Genomic DNA, 12,501 nt, shown 5'->3' with positions numbered 1-12,501 from the left:
GGGGGGGGATCAATCTGACGTCTATGTTCTCGAGTCGTTCACTCGGAACGCTTCATCCGTGTTTCATCCTTCATGGTCGATGGCGGCAAGTTTGTATTAAGTTGGTAGATATTAGTGGCCCTATGAGCCTATTAGTTGTCGTTGTCCTTATTTTAATTTGAATTGGTTAAACGGTTAGAACTGGATAGTTTGTTCTGCCGTGCAAAACAAAATTTGAGTGAAGGCCACGCCAGTAGCAGGGCGCCTTACTGCAAAATAAATTATATTGGTAATCGACATCTTAACGCTTCTTCAGTGCTTAGGTGGACAATGCGTTTTGTGTACGGCGCGAAAGTGGTACGGTCTATTCTCGTGGTAAACGTTCCTAATGAGCAGCGGTATAATGGGGGGGAGGGTGGTCATGTTGCTAGGCTTTAAACTATTTGAACTAATAAATTACATTTTTTCTTGCAGAAATCGCAGGCCAGTTGTTCATTTTAATTAGCAATACACTGTTCCCCCTTAGAGATGCATCAAATCTCGAAGTTTATTACTTTGAGTTAAGGCATGAACGAAAATTTAATCTTTTATAGTTTTCAGTATACATTCATTAAAGTGTCACGAATGAACTGAGGAGATTCGGCCGGTGGAAATGAGCCGTAATACATCATTCAGACTATTTTTAATAATATATCTTTTTTATCCGCAACATTACGTATGAGTAAAAATTGTTAAATTACACTCGAATATGGACGCATTTTCATCGGTAGAATCTCTTCAATTCATTCATGACACTTTCATTAATATATATTGCAAATTGTAAAAGTATAATTTTTCAATCGCGCGTGATTCCTTATCTCATCTACGTTTGCTTACATTGTATGCCGATAGTCGGTCGCTGGTCTTCGACGTTCGACGCTCGCCAGCGCGTTTTTTCAAGCTGGCTTGGCTGGCCAAAGTTATTCGAAGGTTTATTCGAAGCCTTCGAATAGAACATACAGATAAAACATGAAACTTTTATTCGACGCTACAAATAAAACGCTTTGAATAACGAATAAGGATAAAGTATCTTTTATTCGAACAGTTATTAAAATCATTTTTTATCTAGATAATGCTCATCTCTGATATGAAGACATTACTACAGGTTGTAGCGCAGGCCTAACATGCACGATTTCCGTGAGAATTAACGTATCCTCTTTTGTTTAAGAGTGCGATATGTCGGAAACACGGAATTTTTCATCCCCCTTAAAGGAATTCATCGGTATTAGACGACTAAATTGGACGATTCCTTCTGGGTTGGATTCAACAAACGACTAATAACTCGAACTATTTTCACGTTTTATAATTCTTTACTGTGGATATAACGCGTATTTTAAAATCAAAGAACCTCCAAGTATTAAAAATTATGCGCGATACAATGTAATGAGCGCGTTCCACGCTGTAAATTTGGAATCCGAGAATATTCATTTACAACGATTTTGCTTTCAGGCGAGTCATTCAAGTCAAATTATGTTTACTTCAGTGTTTTAAAATACGTGTTATATCCACTGTATCGAATTGTAAAACATGAAAGTGGTTTGAGTCAAAAGGAACCGTTCGTATTAGCCGTCTAATACATATATATCTACCCCCATAAGTCCCGTAGCGATGCCGTGTGTAAAAAGTTAAGCGGTTTAAGGTGTAAGGAGCTCTGCTCGTGTACAGTGCAGCGTAGCTGTTGATTTTTGCGAAACTTGTTGCCGTCCCCTTGAACTATAGTATATTCCCCCCGTGAGATCACGCAATGTCGTCCCCATCTCGTAGCCAGCAGTAGACAGGCCAAGCAGAAGCGACTCGGCAGCTAACTGGCCTATAAAATCTCGCTTCGTCAACCGAACAACGTGGTTTGATCGAAGGGGGTAATGATATTCTTATATTCATGGACTATAATCAACCATATTAAAGATTAAGTTAAATAAAAAAAATCACGAAGACACACGATACACGCAAGACACAACGGATAACAGAGATTGAATTGAACATTCAGGCTAATGATAAATTGAAATTTTTATAAATCAAATTTCGAGAACAAGACATAACTAGAACCTAATTTTTTCCATTCAGTTAAGTCGAAACTAAATTAACGATTTTGATACACCATTGTAATAGGTTGTATAATTCTGTTGTATAAATGCTAATAATCCGGAATTTCATTATCAGTTTCAATGTGTAAGTTAATTCCAGTATTGTATACAGTAAAAGTTAGACAGATAACATGCATATATTTGATAAATAATTCGCCTTCGTTCAACGATGTTTGAAGCTTGCACACGTTTCTCGGACTCGCGAACAGATTAGAGTATCTATCAAGAAGAAGGTATCCTTTTACCAGTCAGCAGTTCGATATGGTGGCGATTCGTGAGGTGGACAGAACTTGGTCTCGCTGTTTCCAGTCGCGCCGAGGCTGCTGGATCCGGTGATGCCCGGTTATCGTTTGAAAAACACTGGAGGGGCCACCGCGGTCAACCGTTCGTCGATAAACCCCGGTCATAACAGAAGCTACGATGTCAGCCGTGAAGATCTCTTCGGTCCGGTTATATCCGGAACGCTGATAACTCGACCCCGTTAAAGCGGTTCCCCTGCAATTTTTCATGATTCAGCTACTTTCCCGGATTGCTCGGTTTCTCGGGTCTTCTCGAGCAAATAGAAATCTCGATGTCGGGGGTCAGTGAGCTGTTTTGATTGCAGACCGCTGTTCCAAAGCTACCAGCACCGCGAGGACGATTATTACCGTAGACTTCGAGAAACAAAACTTCCTCTCGCTTCGTTATTTGAAGTTATCACTGGGTATTTGGGGGGTGATCGTGGGACTCTTATCGTCGTGATGACGTCTTAACAAAATCAGATTGAAAAAATTGCCCTGGTGGAATGGAACGCAACGTTTCGTACAGATTATATCTTTCTAGGGGGTCAAAGATATTTGTATAATAAGAATGTGGAAAAATGTATAGTTTCTAAATTATTACTTATATTTAAATCCTTATGTATTTGTATTTTATATGTACATATGTATGTATGTGTAAATTTTATTAATTATAGATATACAGTAACATGACTTAATTACAATTGCTAATTTATATGTGTACCTAATACACAGAATGCACGAATACTTTTGCTCATTACTGTATATGTATGTGTATGTTTTTTCCTTTTGAGGTTTCTTCCATTCTTTATGCATACTTAACTATATACTGAATATTAAGAACACTCGAGGATGATGTGCTGGACTATTTCGTGAGCTAAATAAATATATAAAAATGATACAAAATTATACAATTATTTGAGAAACGGCAAGAGCTATTAGAACAGGATAAATATAGCCATTTAAGAATAATTACTGAATAATACATAAAATCAATATGATATATGCTGCTAATGATGCATGTTTATGTAACACTACATAGTGCATTAAACTTCATACACATGTTATGAGTTGAAATATGTACGAGAGAATTTTACATGCGTTTACGGAAGAAACATGAATATACTTATATATATATATATAGTATATAGGGTGATTCACTCTCTCTACGCACAATCAAAGGCTGCGGTTGTTTGGAGCGACACGGCCTTTGGTTTGAGCAGCGAGTGGAATACCCTGTATAATTATTATAATATATCATTATGAAAATATGAAAAATACATAGAGTAAAATGAAGGTTCTTATTCGGTTCAACATAATTGTTTATACATATAAGTTTAGTTATATGCCTTTGTACTCAAAGAGTTGATTTAATAGAATAAATAGATTTCTACTTAACGCGAGTTTTTATCAAGATAATATATGAAACAGAAATAAAAAGAAATAATAAAGAAGTAAAATAATAAGCTTAAACACTTTTTCCAATTTTTTGGATAACATTTCTCAAAATTCTGTTTTATATTCAATTTTCTAATCTATATTAAAAGTCTCGATAATTGAAAGTAGGATTGTAAAAGTAATAAATCTTCATTCTGTTTTTGTAATGTTTCTGGTGTCATAAATTTGATCATCATGCCTTCTAAAAGTCGTTTCCGTTTTGATGCTTTGAAATTGTTTGTTCATACAATAAATGACACATACCGGATATATGAATTGCTCGAGAAAAATAATTGACTGTTCGCTGAGATACATATTAACGTCACATTTGCAATTTGCAATACCTGTGTTCATTTCAGAAAACGCAAACTAGCGAAGTTAACGCCGAAATCTGCGTCACGTGTAAATTGCTTCATATAAGTATAAATTATAAACGAATGTATTGGCAGAACGCGGCGTCAAATCGACGCAACTGCAAAATTACGCGTGCCGCTCGTGCGCGCCGGGCCTAAAGACAGGTCCAAATCTGTGCAACACGGCACGCGGCCAAAATCCCGTCCATATTTAAGCAACATGCAACAGAATTTCCACTCAAGAAATTCCACTGAAAAATGTTTCAGGTAAAAGTTGACTGGTTGCAAGAGGGAAATAATTTTATGCGAGTAGCTTCTTTGTAGGTGAACGCGTAGAAGACATACATATTATATGAATACATGAAGGTCAGATTTGTGAATCGTGTCTAGTGAAACATGGAATACATTACTAGTAGCACCTCGTAATTTTGAAATTAAAGTATCTCCTAAAGTACCTAATGGTATTTTGTTATAAATACCTCTTTTTATAATACCTTTTTTTTAAAAGGAATAAGAGATGCATCGGCTGATGTATTATAAAATATATGATTCCATTTAAAAAAACAAAATTGACTGCCTATAAAAAATTTATTTACATAAAATTATTTCTCCCTCGAAAGCATTTCACTTTTGCCTAAAACATTTTTCAGTATCTACAACGGTTTCGAAGATATTCAGGGGAATCAAATTAAATGACTCACATTGTATCTACATACGAGTAAAAAGTGTTTAGCAGAGTTTACACAACGAATCCTTATACATATGTACTTTCAAAGTTCGACCTTTTATTATACCATTTCGAGAAACTCACGCTGTACATTTTGAAACAATGAATGGAATAGTTGTTGGTAGCTCGCGAGTGACTTTTAATTGCAGAAAGGCACGGTTCCATTCAGTCGTCAGAAAAGTGCTGCGGAAGATAATTCCCAAGCGAGAGCTTCCTTGGCAAAACGTGTTTCCTCACGTGTTGGGCGTCATGCGTCGCGTTTACAACACGTGATAACGCGGCGTCATCGCCGAGCGACATCTCTCTCCTTGTTAAAGGAACGTAAGCGCCGCCACCCGCCGTCCGTGGATCGCAGTCGCGGCCGTGCCATATCAGAGCACGCACAAGCTTTACCGCGAGTGGTGTTATTTCACGCGTCATTGTCTATCGCGCGCATCCCTTTCGTCGTGTCACTCCGGGGAAAGTGAATCTCGAACGGTGCTCCAAATTGGGAACTGTTTGTAACATGAATTACGCTAAATTTTCGTGACATCGAGCAAACTATTTGAAAGATCAACTGTGAAAGGAATATTTCGTCGAGTGTGTTTCATCTTCGATTGCCACGGAAAATTCGAATTCAGTTACGAAGAGGAACTGCCGGATAGAGGGCGACACCAACTTCACCGACTCGAGGAAACATTTACTTACAATTAGTGACTTCTACACGTTTTCAGAAATAGAGAGAAAGGAATATAATACTGTGCTGTCTCGTTTCTGTTCTCACTTGTCGTGCGTATACGTTGTCACGCGGTGACTTTAACACAATGGTGACGCATAGCATGGACAATATTTTGAATATGCAATATTACCCGACGAACAGCCACGTAGATGCAGCGGTGCACTCGCCGTCGTTGAGGAAAAGGCGCTGTTTGAATAAAGAGGTGATTCTTTCTTCTTTCTTTCTTTCTTTCGGGGTGCGCCCGTTCACAGTGTTGAGACTTGTGCAAATTTTCGTTCTGTGTTACGAAGTGAAGCTGATGGTTTTCTTCAAACGTTTCTTAAGGGTGCAGGGCCTTTTGATATTAGGTAAATCGTCGACAGTCATACGAGGATGAATCATAAAGATGGAAAGTGTTGAAACTTGTCTGCGTATTTTTACTACTTAATAATCTACAATTATTAATGTCTGGCTTTCGATAATGTGAAATATTTCTCCAATTACCTATCTTGGTATGAGTAACTTCGACGACTCACTATTTGATATGTCGAATTAGTGACGCACTATCGCAAGAATCAGGGGAATCCCGTGGAAACGTGTAACACTTTCGATAAGGATGCGGTAGTAATGGTCAAGCGATATTTGTTAACTAAGTCTTAGTAATTCGATAAAGCATTAAAGCTACATTGTTAAATCAAACAGTAAGTGTTTATGCAATTTCACATTTCCGTAAAATAAGTTTTAAGAAATACAAATTCAACTTGAAGATACTTTGCTAATCCTATTGCATATATTAAAAATCAAATGAAGGCTATCTTAAACTTTCGAAAATATTTCATTTTATTGTGTTTTGCATATCCACCTATACTTTAAAAACACATAATCTACAGTTTAATTATCATTAAACTCCGAATACATTAGATAGTCGAAATACATTTATGATATTTTGAGACGACTTTTTTATTCGATCGACTTAAAGTACAGAGCAGACAAAGTATGTTTGTCAAATTTCACGAAACTGATTCATGTAAATGTTTTTTACGAATGGAGCATTGTTAAATATTGGCATTATCTTCAACAGAGTCGAATATTTTTCTCCTACGCACACACATGGGCTCAACGAAAGACAGAGAGCAAAGAGCTTCACTGACAGTAGCAACGCCGTCGTGGAGCACAATTAAACAAAATAGACAGTTATTTTTTAAGAAAACACAGTATCACCATTAATCCATGAATTATGAAATTTCAAAACAGACATAGGCATCTTGTACTTAACGTGATATTCGTCGTTTCTGTTACAGCAAGATCCAATGTCCCACAGAATCATCGAAAAACGGAGAAGAGATCGTATGAACAATTGCTTGGCCGATCTGAGCAGACTCATACCGGCCGAATACCTCAAAAAGGGCCGAGGACGTGTAGAGAAGACGGAGATCATTGAAATGGCAATTCGTCACATGAAGCATCTGCAAGGTCTTCGACAAGGTACTGATCAGATATAATGTCACGGAAATTCACTCGGTACAGTAATAGCTTCATGAGAGTTGGATAGGAAGTTCCTCGTGTGAGTTTCTACTTCGTCACCACCACTGGGGCGAGGAGCGGGGCGGGGGGGGGGTGATCTGTGAAACGCACAATTTGTTGTCGAGGTTCCGGCTTCAGGCAAAAAATATTGTAGTTTTGTAAGGGGTTGAAATGATTCGCGGTACACCATGAAAGTTTTGAAGCGAACTCAAGTGTCAAACTCTCATATATATAATTTATTATTGATCGCTTTTTCAGAAACGAAGCATTCTGCTGTAACGTCGGCGCACACACATCCCGAGGATAGTGTCGACAGCGTCTCTCATTCTACTGTAACGTCCACGGCAGCGGAACACTATAGGCTAGGTTTCCAAGAGTGTCTCAGCGAAACCATGCACTTCCTCGTGGAGGTCGAAGGTTTCTTCGCTAGGGACTCTCTCTGTGTACAGTTAATCAACCATCTGCAGCAACATTGCGAGAGGATCTTGGCTACCAGTGAGTATTAACACTGTTATACTATTGGGTTGACACACACGAAATTGACGCTCGCTGGTGCATAACGTTAGCTTCCATTATGATGGAGATACAAAGTTCATTTGAAAAGTTTTCGAATTGAAGTAAGAATAATAATGTTTCGTATGATATTCACGGTTTTTTATCAGCAATTGTTGTAAGTAGTTTCATTCTAAGATGATATGTTTATCGTAACAATTATACAAACACTTGGAATAGCCCTGGTTCATCTTCTTCCAGATGGTGGAGAGAGTAGTCGTCGAAATTCTGTGAACGTCAAAATGATTTTGGATTGTTGTTTCTTTACGTTCATTTTCAATTTGGGTAACAGAAATTAATTTGATGTATCCGAATTACACGAGTACGGTTGATAATCAAACTGTGAGATACCTTTGGAGACAAGGAATGTTGTGTAAACTCATAACTCGTGAAAGTCCTTCCACAATCTTGAAGATGAATTATTAGAACCATCTCCGGAGTTTCTATAATCATTGTGAACAGTATATCTTTTTCAAAGAACACTACTTTTAATATTCGATGATAAAGAGCATCATCATTTTACGGAAAATTTTTGTTTTAATTTCAATTTGGAAAGTTTTTGGACAAACCCCGTATATTGACACTTTAATGACCGGTGTCACATACGCGTGACTTCGCTCGACTAGCGATTGTTGACAGGTGTTATACAAACATAACTTGTATGTATAAGTACTCTCCGCATAATTCCACTCCTATGTATAAATTTGTTTATTATGTCCGGTGTTTGTGTAAGGTTCTTGCAAAAATTCGGATTTTTTTCTGAGATACATGTTATACTTTCTAAACAATGATTTGTACGGTCAGTTTTGTTACGAGCCGAGGGTTAAAGAAGCTGCCGGCTATTCTCATAGCCGAGGATCGGTTGTTTGAATCGTTGTTAGTCGTGGATAAGCCGGTGCTTATTTCATCACAGGGCTACCACATAGGGAATTGTGACTCGTGGATAGGCCGCCGATTATTTCATAATCTGTATACCATTCGGAGGTTGGTTTTCATGGATAGGCCGATGCTTATTTCATCACCGAGGTACCACTAGGAATGTTAGCTGATCTCGTAACTTTAAGTTAAATTCGGTACACCTCGATCGGTAAAGATTTTTTTGGGGGTTGTATTGCTAGTTGCTGACTTAACTTGTGTGTTAAGGTTTAAATGAATCCACACCAGATTACCAATGAACCTTATAATAAATATACATATATTCAAAATAATAAAAAGGACGTTACAATTGTTCTGTGCGTACAAGTATCGAGAAGCTAAGACCTACCTTGACTCTAATATTAAATTGAAATCGTTTTGCCTTACTTCGTTTTGACGCACTAAGAAATGTAGGAACAGGGTAGGTACGGTTGAATAATTGCGTGAATGGGACTCGTACCCGATCTTGCTCGAATTCTCTCTGTTAACTGTGCTTGACGATAGCAGTCTTTTTAATATCCAAAAATTAGGATGGAAAAGTTGTGGGCCTGGATGTTCCAGTTCCATATATGGGCATGAAAAATTCTCTGCAGGAGAGAGGTTCTTCTAGGAAATCATGACTCCCACATGTCGCCACGGCTGCCGCCATATAGACTAAACAAGTGTGACTCCAGCTTCGTAAGGATTATACAAAGTTTCGGAAGGAATCTGGATGTAACGGTGTCTTTGAGTGTATGACTTTTCCTTTTTACTTTAAAAAAAAAAACCGATACTATTTATGCAGAAAATTAAGATAAACATTTCTTTTTACTGGCATTGAGCAGTGTAAAATCTTCCATCGTGTCGAGTTGTTTATTTACTTTCATTCGAAGATTTCGGTATTTACATTTATCAATCCGGTACCTAAAGTATCAGTTAGTTAATATTTATACTTGCAAACTACCGCGATAAAGTTCTGAAAATAAGGTTGAAGCGTACGCTGACATCTCGTCAGACATTAAACCCCGATTATAACATTCTTGTATGCAATGTGCGTCATGCAATTGGGACGGCTTAGGTTTCAAACTTGGTAACAGATAAAAGAAACTGTTTTGGGAAAAGTTGAATGATATGACAATGTCTATTTTTCTGCGATTTCACTTTTTTTTTTATAAATGCAACGATGCTCCCAAAAAATGTAAACGCATGTTTTTTTTTTTACTCCTATCAATTCTTCGGAACATTTTACGCGAAAAAGTATTGGGATACAATATTTCGTGAGATATCCCATTTGTGATAAGCCGTGTACTTACTTTATCAAAGATCGAACGTTCCGCCTTCACATTGTAAGCACTTCGTACATCGTAAGTATGTAAAAACTGTGAGATTTCACAGAATGTTCTGTGGAATTAATAAGAGCAACAAGAACATTTCCATTTAAAAAAACAATGTATTTGCATTTTTCTAGTTCATAGTTGTACTTATGATGAAAATGAAGTCATAGAAAAATAGACATTACAATACTATTCAACTTATCACTGTACAGTTTTTTTCTAGCTGTTACCAAATTCGAGATATAATCCGTTCCAATTGCGTGACACACTTTGTATGAAGGGAAATGTTTTTCATCGATCCCTGTATCAAATTAAAGTATCAGTGTTTGATACGATTTGCAGCAAAAACTATTTTTAAACAGTAAAAATAAATAGTTCTATTTTATTAATTCCCAACCAACAATTGAATTGCAATCCTCTTGATGACTAAAGATTTTGCACTCAATCGTGGTCGTCGATGTGTGTTCGAATTGTTAAAACCGGTATATGGTGATAAGAAATACATAAAAGTTTGTCAATCATAAACGAAAAGTAAAGATAATTTTGAGAGAAATACAAGGGACGATTATAAAGTGAAAATGTGCGATTGTTTTGTATGATCTGGCTACGGTCTGTATTACGCGAATAACTTTGTAAAATCTATTGGATATGGGGATATTCAATTCTGCGCTGGGCTATCATATACATTAAACCTTCTTATAATATATTTTCCAATACTTTGAGGTTTTTTCTTAGGTTTTTTTCATAAATGAATAGTTTAAAAATAATACGGCTACAAGAAACGCATTGCAGAGATTTCTTTTATCCAGAATTAGCTGCGTTTAGCACAAATGTATTGTTGTGACGTTTGAAGCCACGAAGCTGGCGCGCGTTATAACTGAAGATACCTCTGACTTGCAGAATCGACTTGTGGATCGGTTGGTCTTTTCGCTGACAACCGCCAGTATTTAAAAAGGAGAGTTTCTGACATGACATGAGAGAGAACAGACGTACCATAATTAAGTTGTATTGTTGTAAATAAACGTTGTGTTGTGTTCTATAATGAAACCGTTATGTCGCGTGGCGGAACGCCACGGCGTAACAGTATTTATGGTTTAATTAGTCGTTGAGTAAAATTGTTCAAGATCATTTTCTTTCGAATTGTCCCATTCGAAAGAACAATATTGTATGCATTAATCCGACACTACCACAAACAAAACTTTTTGGTATCTACAAAACTACGGTTCTTTAAATGTGATAAACATCCACGAGTAGTGTGAACTAATAGGCAAAAGGAACTGTGGGTAGTGATCAGGTACACTAATATTGTATAGAAAAATGTATACTCAATGTAATATTAGATATAGTAAAATAGATATATAAAAGTTGTTTCCATTTTCAAATAATTTCATTATACTGTGTCAGAAATGCATTTTGCGCTCGCTGATCCTTTTCTTTGACAATATAATTTACACAACGAATAGATTCGAACCGTACCTCAAAGGAAATGCATGTTCACCGGATCAATCGAAGTTATATTTCTCCAGGATGAAGATAAGAAATACACTACAATTGAAACGTTACGAATTTTCCGAACGATCTAATATCTGTCACTCGTTTAGTAAAATCTTGTGATAAACATAAATTTTGGGGATGCTTGATCTTCTTTAACGTCGGTATTGCTAATTATCTGCTGTATAAAAAAATGTTAGCTTTTCTGAAATCCCCCACCTAAACGACAGATATAATACAATAAAAGAATATATGCTTACGAGTTTTATAACCCGACAGAAGTTCCTATAGGACCAACGAGTATCGTGTAATTTTCCACAATTTCTACAAGGTATATTTCTAATTATCTGCTGTATAAAAAAATGTTAGCTTTGTTGAATAAGTGCTCATAACTGGTTCCCTATTTAAAACGTACTAGCCTTGTAAATGTCTAATTACCACCTATCCCATTAATAGAATAGGCTCAGATAACAGTTCGTTAAATTTCAAAATATAATTTCAGGTGACAGGCTGGGTTTTCCTCACCCCGAGGTGCCAACCTCAAACGGCACCATAAACGATGGCTACGCTCACACCAGCATTCCCACGATATGTCAACCAAATGGCCACTCAGACCACGGGTCCAGTTCTGGTGTGAGTTCTTTCGGTGATCCAGAACGTCCTCTGCATTCCACGATCATACCACCACCAGTTATCGTGAGCGATGATAGCAATCACAGCACCCATTCGCACAGCACACCTCCGACCAACAACTGCAAGCCTTCCAATTACAAGTTTAAGAGCTCCATCAAGCAGAGGTTCTCCGCGGAGAGGATAAAATCCAGCCCACCGCCGGCGACCACTCCGGAGAAGCCATGTTCGTCCCACGGTGTACCAATATTTGCTCTTCACGATGGCGGCGCTTTTTACGTCCCGTTCACCGTCGAGGCGTCGCTGTTGAGGCCTCATCTGAATTTTATCCCGGATACCGGCCCAGACACAGTCCTCCATCCTGTGACGATCTCGGTGAACTTCAATCAGTCGAGTCCACCGGCATGGTCGAATCATCATAGCCCCATGCATCAACAGACATAAACGAACGAGGTGTTTCTCGAAATGTGGCCCGATATTTT

At 37.5% G+C, this 12,501-nt stretch overlaps 1 protein-coding gene across 2 annotated transcripts in view; it reads left to right on the top strand.

The window, feature by feature from the left end:
* Nucleotides 1-12,486, top strand: part of LOC107185633 (hairy/enhancer-of-split related with YRPW motif protein 1-like) — an 85,798-nt gene extending 73,312 nt beyond the window's left edge. The window contains exons 3-6 of one of the 2 annotated variants that reach the window (XM_015573367.1): nucleotides 6,896-7,079; nucleotides 7,377-7,613; nucleotides 11,892-12,085; nucleotides 12,164-12,486. In XM_015573367.1, the coding sequence (XP_015428853.1) occupies nucleotides 6,896-7,079; nucleotides 7,377-7,613; nucleotides 11,892-12,085; nucleotides 12,164-12,463 (915 nt within the window). In that variant the 3' untranslated portion in view covers nucleotides 12,464-12,486. Of the gene's footprint in view, nucleotides 1-6,895; nucleotides 7,080-7,376; nucleotides 7,614-11,891 lie in introns of both variants that reach the window. The other variant, XM_015573366.1, reaches the window with a different exon arrangement.
* The last annotated feature ends 15 nt before the right edge of the window (nucleotides 12,487-12,501 follow it).

This window comes from Dufourea novaeangliae, unplaced genomic scaffold (genome assembly GCF_001272555.1).
Source record: "Dufourea novaeangliae isolate 0120121106 unplaced genomic scaffold, ASM127255v1 scaffold63, whole genome shotgun sequence".
Classification (NCBI taxonomy): domain Eukaryota; kingdom Metazoa; phylum Arthropoda; class Insecta; order Hymenoptera; family Halictidae; genus Dufourea; species Dufourea novaeangliae.
The sequence above is the reverse complement of the archived record's forward strand: the minus strand, read 5'-3'. Positions and strand labels throughout refer to the sequence as shown.